At 40.4% G+C, this 26,378-nt stretch overlaps 1 protein-coding gene across 4 annotated transcripts; it reads left to right on the top strand.

Annotated features, from left to right (window-relative positions):
• Positions 1-19,580: 19,580 nt before the first annotated feature.
• LOC139628295 (ras association domain-containing protein 7-like) lies at positions 19,581-26,308 on the top strand. Of its 4 annotated transcripts, none has more exons than XM_071489873.1 (6): positions 19,581-19,714; positions 23,217-23,349; positions 23,941-24,594; positions 24,687-24,940; positions 25,629-25,801; positions 26,115-26,308. In XM_071489873.1, exons 2-5 carry the CDS (start codon positions 23,247-23,249, stop codon positions 25,779-25,781), a joined length of 1,164 nt encoding a protein of 387 aa, XP_071345974.1. In that variant the 5' UTR covers positions 19,581-19,714; positions 23,217-23,246; the 3' UTR covers positions 25,782-25,801; positions 26,115-26,308. The 4 variants fall into 4 exon arrangements, with proteins under 4 accessions (XP_071345974.1, XP_071345975.1, XP_071345972.1 ...); XM_071489871.1 differs by having other exon boundaries at positions 19,582-19,714; positions 24,687-24,952; XM_071489872.1 differs by having other exon boundaries at positions 19,582-19,714; positions 24,687-24,952; positions 25,629-25,813.
• Positions 26,309-26,378: the final 70 nt, after the last annotated feature.

Here is a 26,378-nt window from a genome sequence, read left to right as displayed (position 1 = left end):
AAGACCAAAGTGGCGGAGCCCCGCTGCTAGCATCGCTAAAAAGGCTTGAATTTTTCCTTGAAACACCAATGACTTGTCACATCACCTGTACTTTTGTCTGATGACTTGAGATGACTTGACAGGTCAAAAAAGATTGAGAGTGCAGCAAATCCACTCTTTTTCCTCCTGACAGGGGATATACTTTGATTCAATCCAACAGCAGCATCACGTTGCACAGACAGAAAACAGCTGCCTCCAGAGGTGGAAAGCAACGACAGTTTAAACTCTAGTCTCTATCACGTCTTTTCTTCTACTGAAGTTAGCATGCTAACCAGCTAGCCCCGGCCCCCTCTTCATTTTCTGATAGCGAGTCACTGTAGCCTCAAATCTGCCCTGAAGAAGCAGCGCTGCTCAGAGGACGCATTATACCCTCTAGGATTATTAAGACAATGATGGACGAAGTTCTTGTCAAACGACAATCCCCAATACCCACTTCTGGCAAGAAACCTCGTTCTGAGCAAGAGATAACTTACAAATAGCCCCTTTGAAACTCTGCAGTAGCGTGGGCACCAGGCAAATGCAGTTTAAAACCAGAACATATTAGTGTGGCTGTGGACTAACTCAGCAGGAAACTGTCTTTTAAACTCCGATATCATCCTGCTGTCAGGGACACCAGGTCAGAAAGTGCTGGTCCTTTTAAAAGGTAATGACAAACATATGTTGTGGTTTGGTTGAGCCGACCTGTTGGACAGTGGGAACTGTCCTGTCAGAGTTCACAGCAGCTGAAACTTGAAGCGAAAGCTCCAGTATTTACTCCACCTTCACGAGTGAATCCACACGTCACTGCAGTTCCATTCAAATGAACGATGATGATGTAGATCTGCATGTTTTTGGCTGCAACCCTCAGACGCTGTCTTCTTCCTCCTCCCCGCTGACATAATGAGCTGTGTCTGAGGAAGCCATTAGCACCAGAGACAAACAGATTACATCAGCACAAGATGTACACACACACACACACACACACACACACACACACACACACACACACACACACACACACACACACACACATACACACACACACACACACAAAGCTATTGCCAGAATTAGCTTTCTATCAGCTACTCCTGCCTCATAATTTTGCCGTCTCTCTGGGGTATTGTGAGTGTTGTAGGTGTGTGTTTGTGTGTACTTAAACTGGTGACGCACATTCCAATAGCACTGCATTAACAGGGAGATATAAACACTGTAGGAACAGGCCACAGAGTGCACCCTTCACTTTTCAGGACATTTCTGGAAAAAGAAAGCTTAGCCTGCAGTCTATTTCTGCATTAGTCAGCTCTATTGTGGTCGTCTTGCCAGTGGAGCAGGATAATGCAGACACACACTCTTTCTCACACATGTACGGTTCATGCACTTCAAGCCAAAGAAGCCAAAGGAGAGAAGATTTCTTCTGACAGCAGACTGATGAAGAGCGAATCACTGAGATGAGACAAACAGAAGATTTGTCCCAAACTTCATATGAGGAAAGTTCAGCTGCCGGTTTTTAAAGAAATGTCCTTTAAATGTGTGTTTGTCAAAAAAAACATCACAGTGATGCTCAGTGTCTCAAAACAGCACATTAATGAGGGAGATGCACAGGGACTGTTCAGCTGATCTGAATATATTTCCCATCAGTGGAAAAATGGAATCGGACTCTTTTGCCTTCGTCTGAGCTCAACATGTGCAGAGGTGTTTTAATTAACACTCAGTGGCTCGGTTCCAACAAATCACACCTTTGAAATGTTGTTTTCACTAAATTTGTTTCACTGCACATTCACAAACATACAAAGACATTCAGAGTACAGCTGTGTACATTACCATCATTTATACATTTACAGATGGAAAAATATCTCCAGAATTATCACATTTACTGTCAGTTTCAACCGGATGTTTCCCCTGTTTCTAATGCAGATCAGCTTGTTTTGAGGATTTTCTCGATTCTTCTTGAGCTTCCTTGTTTTGTTTTCCTTGTTTGTAATACAAACCAAACCAAGAGGAACCAGTGACGTCTGCCCTGTCACACTCAATAACCAGCCTGTAGAAGTAGAACATTTTAAGTACTTGGGCACAGTCATTGATCAGACTCTAACCCTCGAAATGGAAAAGTCTGTTCTTCACTAAAGGGTAAAAACATGGCTTTTATTCATTAGCATTGTTTTGTTTTTGAAATCACAGTCATTTTTCCTAATGATCTTTTACCTGATACGACCACCTGTAATCACCTGACCACAGTCCCATGATGCAGAAATCTGGACGTCCCACTGTCTCATTCTGTCTTGTCTTATGTTGCTGTTGTTTGGCTGTGCAGTTGGAGTATGAGAGGAAGAACAGGAAGAACAGCTGAAATGAATTGAAAACAAAGTCTGTTGTTCTAATCACTTCTTGCTCGACCGTAGCTTAACAATAGCTCTTCCAGAGGCAAATTGTTAGTAATTAAGTGGGGGATGCAGTGAGATGCGTGTAGTTCACTGGTAATTATAAAACTGCTAATTTAGAGTGTTGCTCTGCAAACCCATTTAGATTAGAGCACTTGCAATTAAATTGGCAAAAGACTGTAATTACTAACACCACTCACAATGTGCAGCCTCACATTCTATCTGCTTTTCCTATTTATCTGTAAGAGCCAGTTTGTGCTGTTTCTCATTACACTCAGATGCCAGAGATACAGTTTATATTAAAGATATTAAAGTGATAGACTCATGGCTTTTAATTTTGTCAGCTTCATGTGAGACGGAGACAATTTGGTGTAGTTTGAACAACTTGTCTCCACTATTGTTTCATTGGGGACACTTGACTCTTTCTGGAATGGATTTTTTTTTAACCAGACTTTTTTTTTTCCTGGTAAGATCAATACAGGTCTTTTTCAGTTTGGGTACAAATATTCCAAGCCATTATGTAGATACTATCTCTTTAAAATTTATGAAAATATCATGTTTTGGATCATTTATAATTGCATTTTCTGTAAACAAGAATTTTAAACAATACAGTAGCAAACAACTACTTTCTATGTAAAGATATAGCAGAGTAATGTTCCTGGACCTGAGTAGAGAACAGAGTCACGTCTCCTCTGTGTGTGTTGTGTGTGCATACATGTTAGTGCATGTGAGTCCCTCCTGTTAAACCACTGGTCCTCCTGTTGTACATGAAGATGCCCAGGGATGCCCACAGGTGAAATCGAGAACGTTTTGAGTTTTTATAGACTCTGTCTGTCATTTGTGCGGCTGGTCCCAGTGGATCACTCCAAGGCTGAATTTCTCTCCCAGTCCAACCATGGATCCAGCACTCGTCCACTGTATATTTGCAATTCACCATTACAGTAACTACATCTATTCCATCTTCCTCAATGGAAAACACAAAATTTTACTGCTGGACACAAGATATCCAACTTCATTTAAAAGTTCATTTTCATTGTATGGACACTTCTTGTTTTCACATAGACTTGTAGACATTCAAATGTGAGCGTAGAGGAACTTTACCTCACAGCAACAGAGCAGCCCTGCAAAAAATCCCACCTCTACACCTTAATAAAAGAAATCACTGGGACAGCATGCAAAACATGTTTCTGATAGCCATTACTGCTATAACTTTGAGTATCACTTATGCTTGTGATGTTTCATCCTGAACTAGTAAAAATAAAAGCAATTCTGTTTCACCTGACTCAAACTGATCTAGCCAGGATGTTATTTAAAAAAAAAAACTTGAGCTGCAAATATGACTTTTACACATGCAATGGAAGAGATGTTTAACATATTGCTTTTAAATTGAAGGAGAATTAAAATACAAAAAATGCAAAAAGGTTTGTGTGTCTGTTCACTCTTTTTGTTCAAGGTGAGTTTTTGAAGAATAAAACAAATTACAGTCATTCATGCACTGTTTTTGTGTTTACTGTAAGATGCTGCCATCCAGTGGTCCTTTTGCAAAACAGCATTCATATCAAGCTGTATGTGTGTGTGTGTGTGTGTGTGTGTCTGTGGGAAAACCTAAAACATTTTATTGTCTGCTCTACTGATGACGCACAAAAAGAACAATTCTCAGACACAAGACATTATCTGGAAATGACATAGCATCATTCCATTGAAACATTTCCTTGTTTGTTTGCCAGGTTTTCAGAATCACATTAGTGTTTGGAAGATACACACTGGTCAACAAGCAAAAGGCCTTATACTGAGTGAGTTGACAACGTTTGTAAATAGAACAACTAAACTGAGATTACCACTCTGGTATATATTAGACTGTACACTCACCGGCCACTTTAAGTACACCTGTTCAACTGCTCACTAACGCAAATATCTAATCAGCCAATCACATGGCAGCAACTCAATGCATTTAGGCAGGTAGACATGGTCAAGACGACCTGCTGAAGTTCAAACCGAGCATCAGAATGGGGAAGAAAGGGGATTTAAGTGACTTTGAATGTGGCGTGGTTGTTGGTGCCAGACGGGCTGGTCTGAGTATTTCAGAAACTGCTGATCTACTGGGAATTTCCTGTACAGCCATCTCTAGGGTTTACAGAGAATGGTCCGAAAAAGAGGACATATCCAGTGAGCGGCAGTTCTCTGGGCGAAGATGCCTTTTTGATGCCAGAGGACAGAGGAGAATGTCCAGACTGCTTCAAGCTGATAGGAAGGCAACAGTAACTCAAATAACCACTCGTTACAAACAAGGTTTGCAGAAGAGCATCTCTGAATGCACAATACGTCAAACCTTGAGGCAGATGGGCTACAGCAGCAGAGGACCATACCGTACCACAGACAGGAGGTACCACTCCTGTCAACTAAGAACAGGAAACTGAGGCTACAGTTCACACGGGCTCAACAAAACCGGACAAGAGAAGATTGGAAAAACATTGCCTGGTCTGATGAGTCTCGATTTATGCTGCAACATTCAGATGGTAGGGTCAGAATTTGGCGTAAACAACATGAAAGCATGGATCCATCCTGCCTTGTATCAATGGTTCAGGCTGGTGGTGGTGGTGTAATGGTGTGGGGGATATTTTCTTGGCACACTTTGGGCCCATTAGTACCAACTGAGCATTGTTTAAACGCCAACCATGTGCTAACTATGTCCATCCCTTTATGACCACAGTGTACCCATCATCTTGGAATATGCCCGTGCCATCAGGGAAGAAAAAATCCATTGATGGAATAACCTGGTCATTCAGTGTATTCATGCAGTCAGCTGACCTCATTCTTTGAGCACATACTGTTGCTGAACCTAGACCTGACCAACTGCAGCAACCCCAGATCATAGCACTGCCCCCTCAGGCTTGTATAGTAGGCACTAGGTGTTCGATACTGACTGTACAGGGAACACAGATTTCACTCCAGCTCTGTGTTCAGCAACCAGTTTTATTCAACTACTGCTCTGCCATGCTTCAGTAGCCCGCCTTTTCATCGGTGAAGCATTTTGTCTCTCCACTTCACCATTGGCTTGTGCCCACTTGGGTGTCGTTTTCACATGCTCTATTCCGTTGTCCTCACAGTATGCCTGGAACTGTGAAGATATGAACTGTGGGCCACAATCAGATCTGATAGTGATCGGGAGACCATGACGACTGAAAATGCTGTCCAGACTGTCTATCACTTTGTCTGTGGTGGTTGATTGCAAGATCTCATATTCATAATATCTGCTGTAATAATCTACAACTACCAGTATGGAGTGTCCTGTTGGTAATGGACCCAGTAGGTCGGTGGCAACATCTTGCCATGGCACATCTGGTAATGCTGTCGGGCGCAGTGGTTCAGGCACATCAGGCCGTGCGACTACCTGACATCCATGACAGGACTTCACATGTCTCCCTGCAGCCCGATCCATTCCTGGCCACCACACTTTACTCCTGAGGTGCTGCTTTGTGCCCACTATGCCAAAATGTCCCTCATGAGCCAAAGCTAGAGCCCTGGCTCTCAGTGTGTGTGGTAAAACGATGCGTGTCCCTCTCAACACTAATTGTCCAATCACACGCAACTCATATGCTATTGGCGCATATGTCTAGCACCTGTCAAAACAGCCGCTCTGTAGAGCATTTCTCACTTCTCTCAGTTCATCATCTGCTGCTGAAGCCTCCTCGACTTCTCTTGTAGCCAATGCTCTGGGAGTGGCGCACTTTCTGCATGTTTGTCTTTTTGCTGGGCATGTAGGATCCTTGGCAAAGTGACCTCCACGTCCACACCTGAAGCACACTTTATCTTTCTCCTCTCCACGGTCTTTTATTTTTTTCCGATTGAACTTTCCCCCTTTCTTGTAAACATGGTGTACTGTCTCGCGCCGACTAGTGATGGGAATTTCGTCTCTTTTTAGTGAGCCGGATCATTTGGCTCAGCTCACCAAGAAGAGCTGGCTCTTTCGGCTCCCAAACGGCTCTCCATTTTACCACTTATACCTTTTAGAATTCAGCCAAATTTAGCACTGTTTTGACTTGTGATTTGTATTGGAACACATATATCACTTAAATTTCAATAAAAAGCTGTAACCAATTGCATTTACAGTTGTAAAATCCCTTGTAACTCTCTAACTTGCTTGAGGAACCACTCTGCTACACAAAGCAGATAGAAAATGCCTATAAAAACCTAAGCATAGAAATTAAAGTAGGACAGCTATTGACAATTTAATTTTTTTATTTAAACACACACACACCTAACAAAACAAGTAAAGTACTGAAAAAAATAGAAATAGAAATACAGCAATCAAGTAAATGTGCTTTGTTAAAATAAAACCAAAATGTTTTTGGTATAGAGTAAAAATAATAATAAATAAACAACATAATAAAAAGAAATATAATACAATGTGCAAAACAGCAGCATCCAACAGTTTTAGGTGTCTCTATGAACTAACCACCATCATCTAACTGTAACTTTTCCGAAAGCGAAAAGTGTAAAAAAACAAACAAAAAAAAACGCTCGCAACGGATCGTTCACTTAAAAGAGCCGCCTCTCTGAGCCGGCTCGTTCGCGACTGACACATCACTAGTGCCGACGTTGTCGCTCAGCCTTCATGGCAGCCATTTGCATCTCCACTCGTTCACACTGCGCTGCGATCTCCAGGACGTCAGGTTGACTTCCTCCAGCAACTTTCTCCTCACATAGTCCGACGTGCATCTGCTCAGCACTGCATCTCTGATTTGATCCTCCGTCTCTAGCAGCCTGGCGTAATCTGGTCACAAGCTGCTGCACAGTTTCTCCCGGTTCCCGCCTTGTCTGGTAGAAGGATTGGCGGGCGAAGGCAGTGTTTACTTGCGGTACAAAGCAGGCGTTCAGTGCCGCAACCGCCGCATCATTCTCCGTTGGTCCTCCAGTATCAGGCAGAACTGCGAACACACCTTGTACATCAGTACCGGCGTGGTGTAGAAGCAAAGCCCGTCGTCTCTGTCTGACCGAAGCTTCCGCGCCGTCCGCCTGGATTAAGCCGTTCCTTTCCGCATACAGCTCGAATGCGGTCAGCCATCTTGTCCGCCATCTTGTCCACTGCGGCCCCAGCGCGGCAGGCTCGGCGTAACAGGCCAGGTTTTCCCTCTCCGTCGACGACCTAACTATACTTTTCAGATTTAACTATAAGTCGGCCGTCGTCATCCTCGTCGCCATTGTTCGATACTGACTGTACAGGGAACAATGATTTTACTCCAGCTCTGTGTTCAGCGACCAGCTTTATTCAACTACTGCTCTGCCATGCTTCAGTAGCCCACCCCCGCCTGTTGAACTTTTCCAGAAACACCATAGTCTCCTGTTAATGACCTCATCAATACATGACACTAGGCATGATGTGTGCATCACTTCATCTGCCTCTCTTCTTACCCTGATACACCCATCACTCTGGAACAAGGTAAATCTGGACTCATCAGACCACATGACCTTGATTGACATATTTGTCATTGTACAAACTCAGAAGGGAAAGAGTAAGATATGTCATAAAAACCTGTTTTTCCAGCTTTTCAAATGCTTTTGGTTTTTTTATGCAGCATAATAGCACAGCTAACACAGACAACATCAGAGGCTCCTGCAACCTGATGTCAGGTAAGTTTTAGTGGATCTTAATAAACTGGAACCATTTTACTGTACTATATTTTCATCCAAATATACTGCAAATACTTACATATAGTTACTCCAGTGCTTCACTTTGAAATTACATGTAACTGTATACAATCAATGGACAGATGGAGGATACTTCATGTTGTTGGGATCGCAAGCCATGGGTTCTGAGAAGAACAAAAGAGAGGCCTACATGTCCTCCAAAGCCTGAGCCTCAAGCCATGCCTCATGGCAAGAACAAAGGAGTGGACTACATTTCCCTCCAGGCTCTGGGCCAAAACCACCCCCACCATTCACACCTATGTGTAAATTGGAGTTTGAAAGAAAACTCAGCACCGGCATTGGCCGAGGCTAGGGGTCCCCGGTGACGTCACTCAGGTGATAACCCTCCTCCCGCGCTTATTCCCGGGCACCAGGTACAGTAGAGAGCTCCTCCAGCTCTCTCCTGCTGAAAGGGAGCAATCTGCAAACATCTGACCTTTTCCACAACTTCTTCAAGCCCAGGTCACAGTCTCCAACCCGCAGGCCGAGCACAGATGCTGTTTCTCTTCTTTAGGATCCAACATGGATCTCTGTGCAATCAGCTGATTTCACGTCCTGTGAGGACGAGCTGACTTTGTTAAAGACAAAGTTCACCGTCTCTCATCTGTGATCTTCCCGCTGCTGCCGAGGAACTCATCACTGTCATCGCCAGGAGAGCGAGACACGACCCGCCGAGCTCCAGCCGAGGACCGAGCTCCCGGCCGAGGGTCGAGGACCGAGCTCCAGCCGAGGACCGAGCTGTGGAGACCCAGAGACTTTCTGTTCTGACTCCGGAGGACCGGAGCAGCTCACAGTAAGAGGCTGATGTCTGGGCAGAGACACAGTTAGTGTAGCTGTTGTATTGTTGCTATCTGACTTATAAGTGCTGCAGATCCTGTTGTTTAGATCGTTCACTGTGATCAGCTTAATAAGCCAAATATCACTAGTTAAAGGACCAATATCCGACCAGACGAGCTCGGTTCTCTGGCTCCGTTATTGTGTAGTGATGTTGTGGTGATTATTAACTGTGGTGACGATCTCTGGTGGACTCTTTCCTCTCTTCACCTCTATTCTCCCTCTTTTCTCCCAATCACGCACCTCATCCACATCTCTCTCACATTCAGGCCCGAGAGTGTGGTCGCGTCATACAGGTGAGGCTCAAGGCCCCGCCCCTTGTTCTCGTGTTCACGCCACTCACGCTCTGCGGCCAGCCGCCATCTTGGCTCTAGCGAGTACCTCACTCTGCCACCATCTTGTTGTACATATGTGTTTTGCCTGTAATCATCTAGTTAGTAACCAATGTTTGTTTTAGTTATAGTTGAATTATAATCGGTTTAATATTAAGTGATGTTATTTTGAATAATTATTACTCTGATTAATAAATCATGTTATAATTTAACTCGTTGTTGTCTGTGATTGTTGTGACTATATTTGTGATAACAGCTGGATTCACAACAGTCAGTGCTCGACTTTACCCTTCAACCAACCTTCTGAGACTGTATCAAGATCCCATGGTCCCTGGTGACAGGGTGGTGCCCCGAGGTTACTACTTGTAGTAAATGTTGAGGAAAAGAAAACTCAGAGTCTAGTTCCAACTTTGCTGTGGTGGTGTAAGTTTATTGGAGTTCCAGGGCAAGGTGAGCCTACCGACACAGAGTGGGTCTGGTATCAGGAACTGCTCTAGAATGCAGGGCCAGGGAACAGATATACACTGTCCCCAGGTGTGGTCACAGACAGTTCATGAATGGATCGTATACTGGATGTGTATTGGTTAGTCATGAGCAACAGGTAACTGTCTTACAGGAGGGTGAACTCAGTAGGGGGGCAGGGATGGCTCCCAGACAAGGTCAGAGACAAAGAAACAAAAGGACAAAGGCTTGACACTCAGGTAGTATGATCAAGGCTCTGGTCAGCAGGGGAGCGGAGACGGGGAGGGTAGACAAAGGAGTATGATAAGGAGACTCTGACCAGCAGGGGAGGGGAATGGGAGGGAGCGACATTTGGTTGGGATTGCCCCAGACGTGTAATGGCAAATGCCCCTTCCAAGAAAATGTATGTTGCATATGTAGATTTTCTTCTTCAACATTTATTATATATATATATATATATATATATATATATATATATATATATATATATAGGTGATTATCACTGATAATCATTAATATTATACGCTAATAACCAAATTGCCCCTACCTGTGCACAACAATGTGCTGTGATTTGATTGAGCTGATTTGCAGTTACTCAAAAAAATGCAGTTTGGTTCTGTGAAAACAACAGTGGTTCTATGAAACTAAAGAGATATTGTGTATTTTGAAGTACAAGGGAATAAAGGAAAAGCCAGACCATGTCTACAATGAACACAGGAGGACAAGAGTTTGCAGGTACACTCCACATAGAATAGTACTTATATATTTTTTTTAATCAGGCAGTCTCATTGAGATTAAGATCTCTTTTCTAAGACAGACCTGAAAACAAGAATTGTTTAATTAATCAATTATTTAATTTCAATTCATTTAATTGATAAATGGAGAACTTTGATGGACAGCAATAAGTGATTAAATACATTCATAAGCAGAAGCAAAGGATAAGGGGAAAATTCTAAATTCTTTCACCACAACAGAGACCTTGAGTTTGATGCCAGGTCTGGTTGTGGATTCAAACAAAAACAACAGAGCAGCAGAACTGGAAGAGCAAATTTATTTGGTAGGTTTGATAAATGTATGCAACCTGCAGTTGGAGCACTTCCAGAGCTTAGATTGGTCAAATGCTTGGACGGAGAAAAAATTCATCGAAAAATATTTGTCAACATTCAATAAAGTTGGTTCTGATTCTGAATGAACTGCAAATATTCTGCCACATTTAATAATACAGGACTGGTAATGTACAGTAGTAGTAACCTGCACAAGAACTTGTGCTGTGAAGCCACTGGCAACTACTGTTGGTGGTTCTCCCCACACCATTTAATAAAGCCCACTATCACCCCTCTGCACTCCTCCTCATCCTAACTGATGCAATTCACAATGGAGGAATCATCAGAAAAATTCTGGAGGTGGCACTTTCCTTGAACTAAAAATAAGTTCCAAAAAGGCTCAAGACATTCAGAGAGAATACAGAGGTGTGATTGAAGAACGCGTCATGAAGCTCCTAAGTCACTGTGATGACTCCACACTGTCCAATGAACAGCTGACACATGAGTTTGAAAAGATGTGGGCTGAAGCCACTGGAAATGTGTCTGGCCTGAAGGAGCGTGATATTACAGCATGTGTTCTGGACCAGCTGAGAAAAGATTTCTCAAATCAAAATGTCAATGAGAAATTGCAGAACATTGAAGACCTAAAGGAATATGGGAGGGGTCCATTTAAAACTAAACATGATCATAGAGACTCCTTCATAAAGAAGTTTCAACATCTGTGGAGAGATGATTTGCAGAGCTTTGCCGACAGTGTGATTGAATCTTGCACGCAATTTATACTTGATAAAGTAAAGACAAATGGAGACTATAATGACTCTTTCACAAAGGATCTTCTGGAAAAAAATGATGAATTCCTTAAACAAAGCTACAAACTCCACAAAAGAACTACACGGTTTGAGATTGATCTGAAACTTCACATCTGTGGCATTGCCTCAAGGGAATTTCTCAAAATGCACAAAAATTCTTGTCAGACATCGATCCTCGGACTCAGCTGGAGAAGCACAAGACACAGTACATGTCAGATTTTCTTGATTTATATAAAGAGAGAGATCATTGCCAACGCAAAGCAACTGATTTTGTCCAGTTGTGTATCAAGTGTACATCAATAGATCTTTGGGAATAGACATTGTGGAAGAAATTTTGACAAGTTGTCATTCAGCAGAGTACAGCTCACGTTCATTTTTTCAGTACAATATTCTGAAAGAGTTGCTGCAAAGGAAGAGTTTGAGAGCTTTGTCAAGTACACTGATAACTATGAAATATATGTAAAGGATTGGATATTTCAGCACATTCTGCAAAACATGTTGGAGGAGAACTCTTTGTCCAAACTGAAGAACAGGAATCTGCAGGTCATACTTAACTTAAAATAACCAGAGTAATAGAACAGGCCTCAAAAGGAGAAGGTGGTGATCTGCTGCCAGACAACAATGAAAGCATCACAAACCTCATCAACAACGTGCACAAATATTTGATTAAAGACATTTCAATTTCAATAGAGAATGAAAAAACCACTTTGTTTCAAATCAGAAGCACATTTCATTCATTTATCAACAGCCTCAAGATCTCTATAGAGAACTTAAAGAAACAAATTCAGGAGGATTTTTCAAACTCTAATGACATCACTGAAACTGTAAACAAGCTTCCTATCCAGCCACAGAATGAGCTTTTCAAGCGGGTGTTCCATTTTGTAGAGTTCCCTGTGAGGCTGGAGGCAAGGAACACAAGCAACATCATGCAGCTGTGCATCGGCCACAAGGTCTTGGTACATATAGGAACACAGACACCAAGACGCTTGTTGTAGCACTGTGTACAACTGATGTGCACAGTGAACGTAAATTCAAAAACACAGACACTAACTGGGAGTGGCATCCTTACAAGGACTACATCACATACTATCCAGACTGGAAGATTCCTCCAGATCCAACCCTAGAGGCATCTGACTACTGGACGTATGTCCTGGTACGATACAATGACAGATTTGCTCAAGAATACAAAGCCGAGCCAGCTGATGTGCCAGAGGCCTGGAGGAGAATCACAGGGGAACAAGCACTGAGAGGTTTCAAAGATGCCTTCAACATAAAGTGATATAACATACAAATATTCAACATAAAATCCAAAAGAACAAAAGAATATAGGAACTGAACATGTTTCAACATTCAGCTGAGCAATCAGAAAAATTAACAAAGGAGCCACACTGATTAAAAAATGATCACATTGGATGAAAAATTATAATTATTTAAGTCATTTTGTTAGTCTTTTCTGTTCTGCTAATGACTTTGTGATTTAAACTCAAATAAGGACTAAACCAGCTAGTGACAGTGAAAACTGCAGCCTCTGTTGCTGTGGTGAACATGATGAATGACAAATGTGTTGAAAATGTGGAAATAGTTCTGTTAGACTTTCAGGCATTTTCTGTATTTTGTTTCATTTTTTGAAGTGTACACATGTTTTGTTTTCTTTTTGATGTCAGTAGGATCTCCAGCATAATGACTGGTGTGCATGGTAACTATGTCTACAATGATAGAGAAAATGATGATGCACTAAGAAGAGTAAAAAAGAGTTAGTTTTTTTGTCTTGTTTTTTTTTCCTTTTTTCAAGTTGCTACATGCCTGCATGTATAATGACTGGTGTGCAACAATTATGATGCAAACAATGAAACGATAATGCTGTGTTTCAAGTACCACTTTTAGTTTTTTCATAATTGTCACTATTTTGTTTTTATTTTTCTTTGTTCATATCTTTATGTTCATATGAACTGGTGTGCGCAATAATGCTGATGATGATAATGAAGATTTACCATGGAGACCATGTGAAAAAACAGATGTTTTGAAGTGGAGATGTCAGCATGGTTCATCTTTCTAGTTTGTTTCATTCTTTTACAATAATATGTTTATCAAACTATTGACTTTTGTGCAAGAAAACAATGATGTAAGCCTATGAAATACAATGACCATGTGATGAGATACTTTGTAATATTACTATTACTGTACTACTATATTGTATTAGCTTTATTTTCTCAACATTTGCTTGTTACTAAACTGTTAAAATGAAAGTAATTATTGTGAGCTTGGAGAGTAAATAAGTGAGCGCTAGTTGAAATGTATGCACACTGATGCAAATGATGCACAGATAGCGTGGCATCCTTTCATGTCTTGTTAATTATCAACTTAAAAAGCTGGACAAGTTATCTCTGACCTATTGTTTTTTCATGTTGTTTTTTTTTCTGGTGATTACAAAAGTTTTTCCATCATTCATCTTGCCACACAGCTCTGTACATAATGACAATATGACTCAAGATAATGATGCTGTTTTTGATGATGATGTTGAAGTACAAAGGCCATGTCAAACAGAGCATTTTTACTGTTTTATGTTTTATTGTTTTTATTTACCTTACAATGTATTTGATAAATGTCAATGAATAAGACATGCGCATGAAGATTTACCTTACATTTTTGCTCATGTTTAAATAAGGACTAATCAATTTTAAGTAAATTGAAAAGCTGTAAACTATGTCATATTTGTTATATTTTGCATTTTAATGTTTTAAAGTTTTTTCCCTTTTTTCTTATCAATACTGTTATGTGCATAATGATGATATATGTATAATTATGAGAAAAAAACACTAATATTAAAAATTACTGCTTAAACCAATTATCGACTATGACAATGTGAAAGCCTCTGATAGTGATGAACCTACAGAGAATTATCAGCTGAATCTGCAGCTCCCCTCAGCTTTCATGTGAGTTTCAGCTCATTGATTATCTGTCCAGATAAACCTTTGCTGTTCTGGTTCACTCTCACTGCTCTCATAATGTTGTTTTAATTTGCAGCAGGCAGCAGAGTAAATATTAATGATAATCTGACTCTGTAAATGTGGAAACGAGCAACTGTTCACTAACAAGTACAACATATGAACTTCAAAGGAGTCGATATGAGTGTGTTGAAAACTTGGCTCTTCTGCCCCCAAGTGATGAAAAAAGTCAATTATTATACATTTAAAGACAAGATGCAGAATTTGGAAATGTTGACACCAAACTGAAACTTTAGAGAACAATGTCAACTTTCCATCTGCTAAGTTCACAAATATTGGGTATAATATTTTCTCTACAAATGTGTTACTTGAGCATTTTGTTTTAACCAAAGTCATTATCCATTGTTACAGTATTACTAATTCAAAACATAGAATAATATTGTATACAGTTAGGAAATGACTTTATAAAACACACCACATTATAAAACACACCACCCACCATTCACCACAAAACAGTGGAGGTGAATGAAATTAAATTTTTGATGTTCACAGCATTGAAAAATGACTTTTGTAGCAACTCATAATGTAATAATGGCTCATAATGTAATAAATTACATGTAATAAAAGTTCATAATGTAATAATCAGCTCATAATGTAATAAAATCTTGAGCGCATAACGTAATAACGTCTTTGCGCATAATGTAACAATTTATTACATTATGAGTCCAGCTTTATAGCAACTCATAATGTAATAACAGCTCATAATGTAATAACAGCTCATAAAGTAATAACTTCAATGTAATAAAAGTTCATAATGTAATAATCAGCTCATAATGTAATAAAATCATGAACACATAATGCAACAGCTTTGCACATAATGTAATAACTTATTACAGCAACAGCAATAGTATCCCCACATGGTCACTATAATGAAAGTCTGCCAATGCTGATTCTAGGGCATTTCGCTGAAGGTTGTGGGGACCATTATATGAGTCTTGATGGACCAGTCAGACCATTGATAAAAAGAATACAGGACGCCGAGAAGCAGAGGTTACATCTTTATAACCCTAACTCTGACCAATATTCAAACCCTGACTCTGATCATCACTCTGACCCTGACTCTAACCATCACTACAATGATCCTCATGATGACATGGTGTTAGGGTCACCATGTGATCTCCCACATGGTGACCTCAACACAGTCCATCAAACTGGCCCTGATATTGTTCCTGATGATACCCTCTTGGTTGTTAGCCCTTACTTGCCTTTGCTGGTAGTGTCATCCATTATCCAGCATTGTCTGTTGATGGATATGACAATGCTGGGCACCTTCAACAGAATTTCCAACTTATTCAGAGAGCTAACCTGGCCATTCCTACCAAGAATTTATATACGTGGTTCTTTGGTTGAATGTTTAGATATTGAGATGGATGAAGACTGCTGTATAAATATTAGCAGGTTATATAAAGCAGCTGGACGCAATAGTGGCCTTGCAACCAACATCAGGCAGCTCTTCAGCCAAAATGCCAGGTGGTTTACTGCATGGATTGTGATTCGACACATATCCTCTGGATGGTTCCATATAACCGACATATATTGGAAGAAATAAAGTTTTCTTTTTTTCTAAATCCCATTCACCTGTTCAGCCCCTGATCTGTGTGATCACGGGCACAGTGCCTGACAAATGGAGCCCTGGACTAGATTTTTGTTGGCTAACTATAATTTATAATTATGTATTATTTATGCAAATTCTTTAATTAAATCACGACTTGTGTTTTTTTTACTTGGGTATCCTGATAGGCTGAAGAACGTCTGAGCTCAGTGAGCTGGTTCATGTTTTGTATGACCCCCCCCCTACAGTATGTCTGTTCTTTAAGTATAGTTTCACAAGGTCCAAAATAAAGTGAATGTTGAATGAACATGCTGCTTGTATCATGTATTTAATGTAAGTAGCAGGAAAATGTTTAAAAGTGTTTATTAAATTGGCATTAAAGACCAACAATAAAAAACAGCAACACTTTAACTCTAAGGTCGTCATCAGGCTGTATAGAAGGAAAGAGTGTTAACTTACTTATTTGAAAAGAACCATCTTAAATGTGTTTTTAAATGTAGAAGTTATTGTTTTCTGCATTTATTGTAGCAATAGAAAATGCTCTTAAACTACATGAACTACAGTCCCCTCCCTCTTCCCTTATCCACCCTATTACTGTAGTGCCACCTATGTACAAATCATAGTCAAACACAGACCTCCGCCTGTAGGTGAATTCGAGTTTTGCAGAAATTGTGTGATTCTGCTTACATACAGACAGACAATCACAGAGGTGAAAGCAGGTCCTTTCACCCTGCAGGAACGGCAAAGGTAAAGAAATGCTCATAATGCAACACTTTTCTCACAGTATAAGTCACAGTTACATTATGAGTCGATTATTACATTATGAGTTGCTACAACTTTTAAAAGAATTCAACAGTATCGTGTCTTTCCAGAAACATCTTACGTTACTCTTGACAATTGATAGACCTCATTCTCAGTAGTTCCACTGAACTAAGATACTGTTCACAGCGTTCTCTGTAGATTATACATAACACACAATCTAAAAAGAAACACTGCTTTTGAATTTTTAAAATGTGATTTTTAAATTATGACAATTACAAAAACAAAATTCCATTTTATTAGATGATAGATACATGTTGTTAATTTGCTATTGAAGTATGTTCTGTTAAACTCCACAAAAGATTCGAGACCATCAGGTGAAATGTGCTACTTCAGTGTTTGAAGAGCAAAGACTGAAGGAAGTAGAGATACAATGCTGTGCAGTTCAGCCTTCTACCACTTGAGGTCACAAGAACAAAGTGTACCTGGATCTTAGTCTTCACTCTGCTGCAGCTTTTTGTACCAAATGGAATAATCAGAAATGAGGGATCATCACCTTAATAACTCCATACATCAAATCATCTGACTGTTAGAGGAGTATTGTTTGTATTGTAGAGCCCGCAGTCCTTTCTTCATTATCTGAACTGCAGCAATTTGATTCTTCAGCTTCCTTTCTGTCTGTCTCTATAACTTATTTGACTCACATCTATGTTTAATCTCAACACTCTGAGTCCAGTTGTACACTTCACTTTGTTTGTTGAAGGGCAACTGGTTATCTGGTAGACTCTGAAGGACCTCCAGTTAAAATACTAACTACAATAAAAATGTCTGATATAAAGCCAAACTGACAAAAAACAATACTATCACTTATTTATCATCATTTAGGAAACATGAAAAAGTAATTATACTGTGTTGGAAGATTTCTTTGGTTCTTCTATTGAAGTCCCCAATCAATAGAAGGCCAGACGGACAACATTGTTTTAATACGGAACTCAAATGCAGGTGTAAATGAACAGAGTAATTCCACAAAAAGACACAGATAAACTGTGGATAAATGAACAATGATGCAGGTTATTCAGAAGCATAATGCAGCATTCGTTACCTTATATTCACTTGGAAATAGGTAAAGAAGAGGCATGTGTTGGTTCAGCTTTCTGATTTTCTGGATAATCACTAACAGCTTAGAAAAGAATTTAGCTGAAACAGTCTGTGCTGTGACACAGAAACCAACTCAAACGACAACAGATTATCTCAGGTATCTATGACAGAACACATTCAGCATTAGGGTTTCTAGTCATGTTGTACTTTTGATTATTCAATTCAATTCAGTTTTATTTGTATAGCGCCAAATCATAATATACATTATCTCAAGGTACTTTACAGGGTCAGGTCAAGACCTTACTTTGTTACAGAGAAAAACCAAACAGTTCCCACAAAGAGCAGCGCTTGGCGACAGGGGGGAGGAAAAACTCCCTTTAACAGGAAGAAACCTCCAACAGAACCGGGCTCAGGGTGGGGGGGTCTGCCTCGACCGGTTGGGTTTAGGAGGAGAAAAAGGGGGGGAGGGGGGAGGAGAGAGGAGAAAAGAGAGAGAGAGAGACCAGGAACAGCTGTGTAGGTAATGGTGTTATCAATAATAATGACAGGTAACAGTGGTTAATAGTAAAGATGAGTAGTGGTGGATCTGGATCCTGCTGCTCCAGAGGCAGAGAGACCTGCAGAATGAGGACAGAGAGAGGGAGAGAGAGGAGAAGCACAAACTACGGGAGAGAAAAAAATACAAAGTTAATGGCATAAAGTAGTCGAGAGAGAGAGAGAGAGAGAGAGAAAGCTCAATGCATCATGGGAATCCCCCAGCAGTCTAGCTCTATAGCAGCATAACTAAGGGATGGGATGAGAGAAGTAAGTTGGGTTCAACACAAATGTAAATCATATAATATTTTGCACCCACAATAATGACTGTAACCTCATAGTATCAATAATCTGTCAAATGTATTAGCATACATTAAAATTATAGTGTGACTGCGTCATACAACAGTTCACATGTATAAAACTGACTTTAATGAGAATAGGCAACTTGCATGTGCAGTTGGTACACATGTTGCATTTGACATGATGAGCTGCTGGCCGTCATCTGTCCCCAGTACTGTGTGTGTGTGTGTGTGTCTGCTTGTGTTTGTTTGCTGCTGTAATTTAACAGGTCTGAGGAACACCAGCTGAGCATATCTGTTAATCCTCACACAAACACACACTGATACAAACATACACACAACTTGCAGAGTGGAATGCTGAAGATTTGGAAAATGAACAGGGCGGGGGCAGGAGCCACTCCTCTTTAGTTTTTATCTGTTACACACAGTGGGAGGGGCCTGGTTTCAGTGTCACTATGACATCACTGTTTAGACAGAGAGAGAGGAAGTGGTGGAAAGTATGCCAAAATTACAAAATGTAAGAAATTAAAGAAAAAGGTTGTTTCCTCAGTCTAGTTTGCTCTTACCTTACACTGAAAGTAAAATCTAAATGTGCAAAGCAGATTCTGCACTAAAGATAAATGTAGAGGAGCACAAAGTAAGAGATGAGAGAAGGAAAAAAAGCCCAAAACTCAAAATCTTACCTAAGTAAATGTACTTCTTTACCTGCCACCACTTTCAGAGTAACATCATGCCGTACACCCAGATGGGCTGCATTCCTCAGCTTCACTCCTCCTCCTGCTCCTCCTCCTCAGATGAAGTGTCTGTAGGTGAGTGTTTGGGTCACAGCCGCCCACCAGCCTGAACACACAACAGTGGCAAAGAGAAGCGCCATCAATGAAACTGTGAGGATCAAATTAGCAGGTGAGTGTGTTTTAAATTCCTCTCTGAGCTCTAATAACCTTTAAACATGACAGGGGAGATGCTAATTATTATCTATGAATAAAAAATCGGTTTGTTTTTCAGGAGGGAAAAAAAGCAAAAATTGTCACTTGTAATTTTTGTTTCTAATGTAAACAACAGTTGACTTGTCTGTGGGCCTGTTCATTTAAACTTAAAGACATTCACCTTTACATTCATTTGTCTTCATTTATGAACAGTATCATAATGTACATTATGGCATTTGAGCTTCTTTACTTGACTGACAGAATAAAGTAAAAAAAAAACTCTTGTGAGCAGCTCAATACAAGACAGATAAAAACACAACACAAACCTACAATGTTAACTCTTAGTCAGAAATTAAAGCTATTGTAGTAATTTGGTTAACTTTGAGTTGTTGAGCTCAGAATACAGTTTACCCCCCCCCCCCCCCCCCCCTCTCCACGTGAAGAAAATTTACTTACAGGAGAAACATACTCCTAAAGGTAAAACATTTTATTTTCTATCAGGAAAATGTGGAGCACTTTCACCAGTTTCAGTTCTTTTATATTGACAAAGACTGGAGTTAAATGTCTATCTGCGAAGAGGAAACATTTTTTCTAGCTAGGATTTTGAGGAATTTTAGTTCCTGCTGATTTTTTTCTGAATGAGGGTGATACTGACAGTGGTTTGGAGCAGTTAGTAAACAGAGAGGGAGGAGGTATGTGTGGGTGGAGTCTGAGTCCTCCAGGAATGTCAGCGTGCTCTGCCACATTCCTGCCCTCAGCGAATCTGTGTGTCTTCTCCTGCAAACACGAGACTTTCACACACACCTCAAACATCTTGTGCTGACTTCAAACCCGTCTCTTGTGTTAAACTGATCAATGAGTGCTCTTCTACTGTCATTGTGTAAGTCACCTGGTGGTATTACTGGTTTGGACCTGGTAACAGCACAATTCTGAACTGTCTGTCACTAACATAAAGGCTACAGCAGCACACCTAATTATCATCTTTACGGCACCACCACAAACTTACACCCCCACAATAATAATTTCCCAACAGCTCCCCCCTACATTTTCAAAATTCACAGATGCCATCATTTGATTTTCAATTAACTTCAGTTTCAGCTGACTTAAGCCAAAAAAAAATAAACCTGCTTGGTTAATGATTAAAGTTTCTTTACCGAAACTGCACAGTGAGTTTCAACAGTATCTATTGTGTGTTGGTCTCCATCCATCCCCAGATAGTGAAATTTTATGATCGTACAGTGTCCAACGCTGAATGTGCAGCAGAAAAAGTAAAATTGCAAATAGTGTGAAAGCAAGTGTTCGGTCACTTCCCACCTTCGTCTTTAAGCAAGAGAGAAATGCTAAAAAAATTCATGTCAGAACTGGTCACTCCAGATCATATCTCCTGCTTCTGAATGTAAAAGGGAGGGGGGGGGGGGGGGGGGGGGGGGGGGGGGGGGCAACAGTGAAAGTAGAGAAAAAATATTTACTTATGTGTAATGTGCTTTCAAACAGGCTATTGTTTGTCTTATGGTCCAATAATGAATGTTTTAATCTTCTTTTTTATTTTTTACAAAAAAAAGTTTTAAAAAAGTCTGGCTGTCTACTTTTCACGTGGAATTTAGTCCGTGAGAAAATTCCTGAAACCGCCCATCTGGACACTGTCACCATGATAGTGATATCTACTTGTCTCCAGTCTAAGCCTGGCTTCATTTTTCATACATCCCTCAGGTGGAAGGTTACAGTATCATATGGAAACAGCAGTGTGAGAAAGTTGCCTTGTTCCCATGATAGAGACAAGAAAACCTATAATCTGAGAGTCTCCAGATGCTTTAATCCATTTTATTTATTTTACTCAATCTCAAACTTAATATATACCAAAACAAAATATGTTTCCTGGGTAATATATAATCCTGCCTGAATTAGTGTTATTTAACTTATCGGAGAAAACATTCAAGAAAACTTTTACTACCAACATTTTTCATTTGGTTAGTGAGACAATATCTGGATAGGGCAACTAAAATGTAGTTAAACGGTCACTTGATCCGAATCTTACCAAACATTTTCTCATGTTCCCTTATGATGGAGTATTGGGGCCATGGAAGAGAAAAAAGTAATAATGTCGGGAAAATAAAGTTGTAATTTGGAGAACAAAGTCATACTATTGTAAGATGATTGGCTATTAATACTATAGTTAACAGGGAAGAGTCTGAGTAATGTGGATTACCTTCAGTTATAGGTTTCACCAATAAGTACCCTATTATCATAGCTTTAAAGATACTTTGCAGCCATTTGCCCAATGGTTTTCTGGCTCTTTTGTAGTTCTTATCACAAAGTGGGAGATATGAATTCATCACTCTGCGCCACAGCTCAATGGTAATTCACGTCATCACAGTTTAACTGACTGCCTGTAGAGATTAATGCTAACTTCTCAAATCCCTCTAAGAGAATTTTACTAAATACACAACAAGAAGCTTACCTAAGCTGTTTAGGTCACTGTTACTGACAGGTTTCACATTTTGTTTACGAAACAAAAAAAACATGGCTACAAATTACAGAAACTACACGTTAGCTAACAAAAAAAACACTCGCCAAACCTTCTTTCAAAACTCGACCCAAGAACAGCATTCAGCAGCAAAGACAGTACAGAGTTCAACATCACTCAAACAATTAAATAAAAAGTGTTTTAATTGTCAAACCTTGTTTCTTTTCTCCACTCTGTCTTTCCACAGTTGCTAATTGAGCAGCTAGCTTCTCCTTCCCGCCACAGCGTCTCACAGCAGGCGGCGCCACCGTTAACCGCTGTTCTCTTAAAGAGACAGTACACATTTATACTAATACCCACATTAAACTAAATCAAAAACATGATGAGCAGTGAAGTGAGAGGGAGTGAGTTATATGAATAAAATCCAAGTGGATATTCTGATATTGATACAGGTGAGAAATTACACAGCATATCATATGTAAATGACTCTTTATGAATAAAATACTGTAGCCAGGCTGCAATCACTGTTAATTGCTAGTCTAGTGGATTGTATCACGGGCAAATTTTACTAATAGTACTTTCCTCAAGTACAATTTTGAATCCAAGACTTTTATTTGTAAGAGTATGTTTACACTGTTGACACTTTTACTTAAAGTTTTCAGAAACGTCGCTGCCACTAGATGTCGCACTAGACCACCAGCATCTCCGACCGAAACAAGTCCTCAGCCACACGTCTATTTGGCCACACTTTGGACGTTAGCTAACATTAAGACTACTGCAGCCAGTCACCTATGAAAACAGACATATAACATCAAGTTACCTACACATCGAGGAGAAAAAAGTTCATTTCTGGTGGTTGACATATTCTTATTACCTGTCATCATATAACTTAGTCCTCGTGTTCATGGTTCTGTTTTGTTTTTATTTTCATTGTTGTTTTATTTATTAAAAGTTTGGTTCCATTTTAACCAAGATTACAAGTTCAGTTTATTGATGCGTGGCTTTCTCTCCACAGGTCACTGGTGGAGCCTGGAGCTGTGAAGGGATGGAGCTGAAGGTGTGGGTGGAGGGTGTCATCAGAGTGGTTTGCGGCGTATCACTGAACACTTCCTGTCAGGATGTCGTGATAGCTCTTGCACAAGCAATTGGTAATTTTCAAATTTTTCATTCGACACAGGTTTATTCACATATCTTTAAACACTGTTACTGTTATTACTTTTACTTTGTGAACACTAACATGTTTTGCTCTCACAGTTTATTGCACAAAATTCACTGAGAGCTTTAATGCTCTGCAGAATATCTAACTAATTGTTTGTTGTAAGATTTGCTGACACTACTTTTAGGATAACATTATATTTATATCTTCACTTTACGTTCTAAGAATAACAGTGTCATCAGTATGTTGTTTACTTTGTGGGAACTTTTCACACTGCGTGGTGCACTGCAAAATCTGGTGGAGACCAGTTAAGACTATAAACATTTCACTGTACTGCCACACCACAAATAAACTGCTCCTGCAGCATTTCTTTAATACTACTGGCACCAGTAATATTATCAAATGGCCAAATGGCACCAAACTGTTTAATGTGCTTCCTTTTGACATTAACATATATCAGCAGGAAAGCCTCAAAATGCCGCCTCCTTTACAATCCATTCAGCTGTTTGTTGGTGGTACTATGATATAATATTTTATGCTGTTGAATATGAATCTTTAATGTTGATGTCTTTGTTTTCTGCAGGTCAGACAGGTCGTTACATTCTTATCTTGAAGCTACGAGGGAATGAGACACACCTTGTTGCTGATGACTGTCCTCTGCAGCACCTGGCTCAGCTGGGACAGCTGGCTCCAGAGGTCCAGTTCATTCTGCGGAGGACCGGTCCCAGCCTCAGTGACGGTCAAAACACATCAACCGGAGAGAGACATCCTCCCCTACCCAGACTATCAGAACCAGAGCCACTCAAACACAGGGGGCCCCACAAGGCTCTCACCTTCAATCTGGGTCCCTCAACACTTCCCAAAAGGACTAAACCAAACAGAGCCTGGTCTCCATCGCCCAGAGCCTCCCCAGAACCACGAGCGTCACCTATCTCTTTCCTAGATGCTCCCAACTCTGTGACAGCTGTTCCCTCTTACCCTTTGAAAGAGGAGGTGTTTCGTCAGATTCTGCAGCAACAGAGGAGGTTACAAGACCTGGAAGTTCAACTTCAAGCTCTGGAAAGGGAGACAGAGGCGTGGGAGCAGGAAAGGTCATCTGCTCCGGTTCAAAGTCTGACTCCGGGTCTTACAGAGGAACTGGAGGAACTGGAGCAGCGGCTGAGGCGGAATGAAGCAGAGCTGATGCACAAAGCACACTGGGAGGAGCAGTTACAGGCAGAGATCGACAGAGAGCAAGGTACGTCTTCAAATCTCTGCTTACTGTTTTTGGCGACTGTCGACATCCTCTGTCACTTCTAAAACAAGGCATGTTAACACTGTCATCAACAGATATGCACAGACATCTACACCAGATACAGTCATCGACGGATGATCACAGTAATCAGATCAAGGAGCTCCAGGCTCGTTCTGCACATCTAGAAGAGAACATACAACTCACAGCCCACAGACTAAGCTCGGTAGTGACTCAGCAGCAGGAGGAGGCCCTGAGGCCCCTGAGGCAGGAGCTCCACAACCGCCTGCAGCAGGGAGAGGAACTGAGCGCAACAGTGTCAGAGACACAGAGGGCACTTCAAACTGCAGAGGTATTACTGCAGGTATAACTCCTCCATCATCTAATATTCGTTCCAATGGCTCAGTCACACAAACCCCAAATAACCAATTTAAGAATGAAAAAGTGTTTAGATGTCCATCAGCAGTTGATTGAGTGCAGGAAAAAGGCTTTACAGATGTTCCCTAAACGCCTCATATGCACACTATTGGTAGAAGCTATTTACAGATGTGTCCTGCATAACTCATACTAACAGTAGAGCATACATCATCAGGGGTCCCTCTTAGAGGCCTAGAGGGGCTTTGGGGCATCAGCAGTACACTGTACAGTGTCTTTATGGGAGGTGTAAGGGGGTTTATTGTTGTCATTACAAAATGTGCAAAGTTAGGGGCCATCAGGGTCCCCTTTTCCCTTCGGGGGCCACAAGCATTTGTCTGATTAGCCTCTCCTGATGGTGTGCCTCTGGTATTACATAAAAATATGTAAAAATGCTCAGTAATTTTGTAAAACTGTTTTTTCAACTGCGTATTTACATACATCTGGTGCTCTAGTGCAGTGGTTCCCAACCTGTGGGCCACTAGGGCCACAAAGTATTTCTAAAAATATATATATAGATAATGTTCTTAAATATTTTAAAACGACATGATCTGTCAAACAAAAATTGAGCTTCCCCTGCTTCAGTTCAGTACTTGTTGGTAATATAATATTCATACATCCTCTAGGACAGATGGCAGAGGATTGAGGAGCTGAATAAGGAGCTGAGGCAGTGTAACCTGCAGCAGTTCATCCAGCAGACCGGTGGTCCCAACACCGACCAGACAAGCTCCCTGCCTGCCACTGAGGTTTACCTCAGCAACGCTGGGATTCTGGAGTAGGAGCAGCAGAAATCTTCACTGTACTACAACAGGTTGTTTGAAATATATTGTTATGATTCTCGTTACCGCCTTTTTTGGGAGTAAAAAGTACATAGGTATTAAAAAGGAAAGAGGAAAGAGGAGCTCAGTTTCAGTCCAAGGCAAAACCTGTATATTCAGTTTCGGGGATTTTTATTCTCTCAGATCAGATTAAGGAAACAACAACAACACAAACAAACTCACATCAATGTAGAAATGGCAGAAGAAGAAAAAGAAAATGTGCAGTTCATTTTATATTATTACATGTGAAAATAAACTGAAGCAATCTTGAATAATTCTGTGTTTCTACTGCAGGACTTGGACTGGAAGAAAAACATGTTCTCAAAGTCTGAAACCCCAAAGGCCTGTCCAGACTCTACTGTGTGTGTGTGTGTGTGTGTGTGTGTGTGTGTGTGTGTGTGTGTGTGTGTGTGTACTTCACTGCCAGTTTTTTTGTAAAAAAAATGAAGGACAACAATCTTTGAAATAAAATAAAACAAATGTTTATATTTTTGCTTGTTGTTAATATTCACACAAACTTGTTACATAAAGTCTGTTTTTTATTCAGAGCTCATACAA

The sequence above is a fragment of the Trachinotus anak genome, unplaced genomic scaffold, assembly GCF_046630095.1.
Source record: "Trachinotus anak isolate AG129_WGS33_773 ecotype Australia unplaced genomic scaffold, CSIRO_AGI_Tana_v1 ptg000011l, whole genome shotgun sequence".
NCBI classification, from domain to species: domain Eukaryota; kingdom Metazoa; phylum Chordata; class Actinopteri; order Carangiformes; family Carangidae; genus Trachinotus; species Trachinotus anak.
This window is presented reverse-complemented; position numbering and strand designations above follow the sequence as displayed.

What these genes read in the sequence shown, in the direction of transcription:
- LOC139628295 (XM_071489871.1), top strand. Translation starts at nt 23,247, where the DNA reads ATGGAGCTGAAGGTGTGGGTGGAGGGTGTCATCAGAGTGGTTTGCGGC. An exon ending in AGAGATCGACAGAGAGCAAG is followed by an intron (nt 24,595 to 24,686) that starts GTACGTCTTCAA and finishes TGTCATCAACAG; the next exon opens with ATATGCACAGACATCTACAC. An exon ending in CTGCAGAGGTATTACTGCAG is followed by an intron (nt 24,953 to 25,628) that starts GTATAACTCCTC and finishes TACATCCTCTAG; the next exon opens with GACAGATGGCAGAGGATTGA.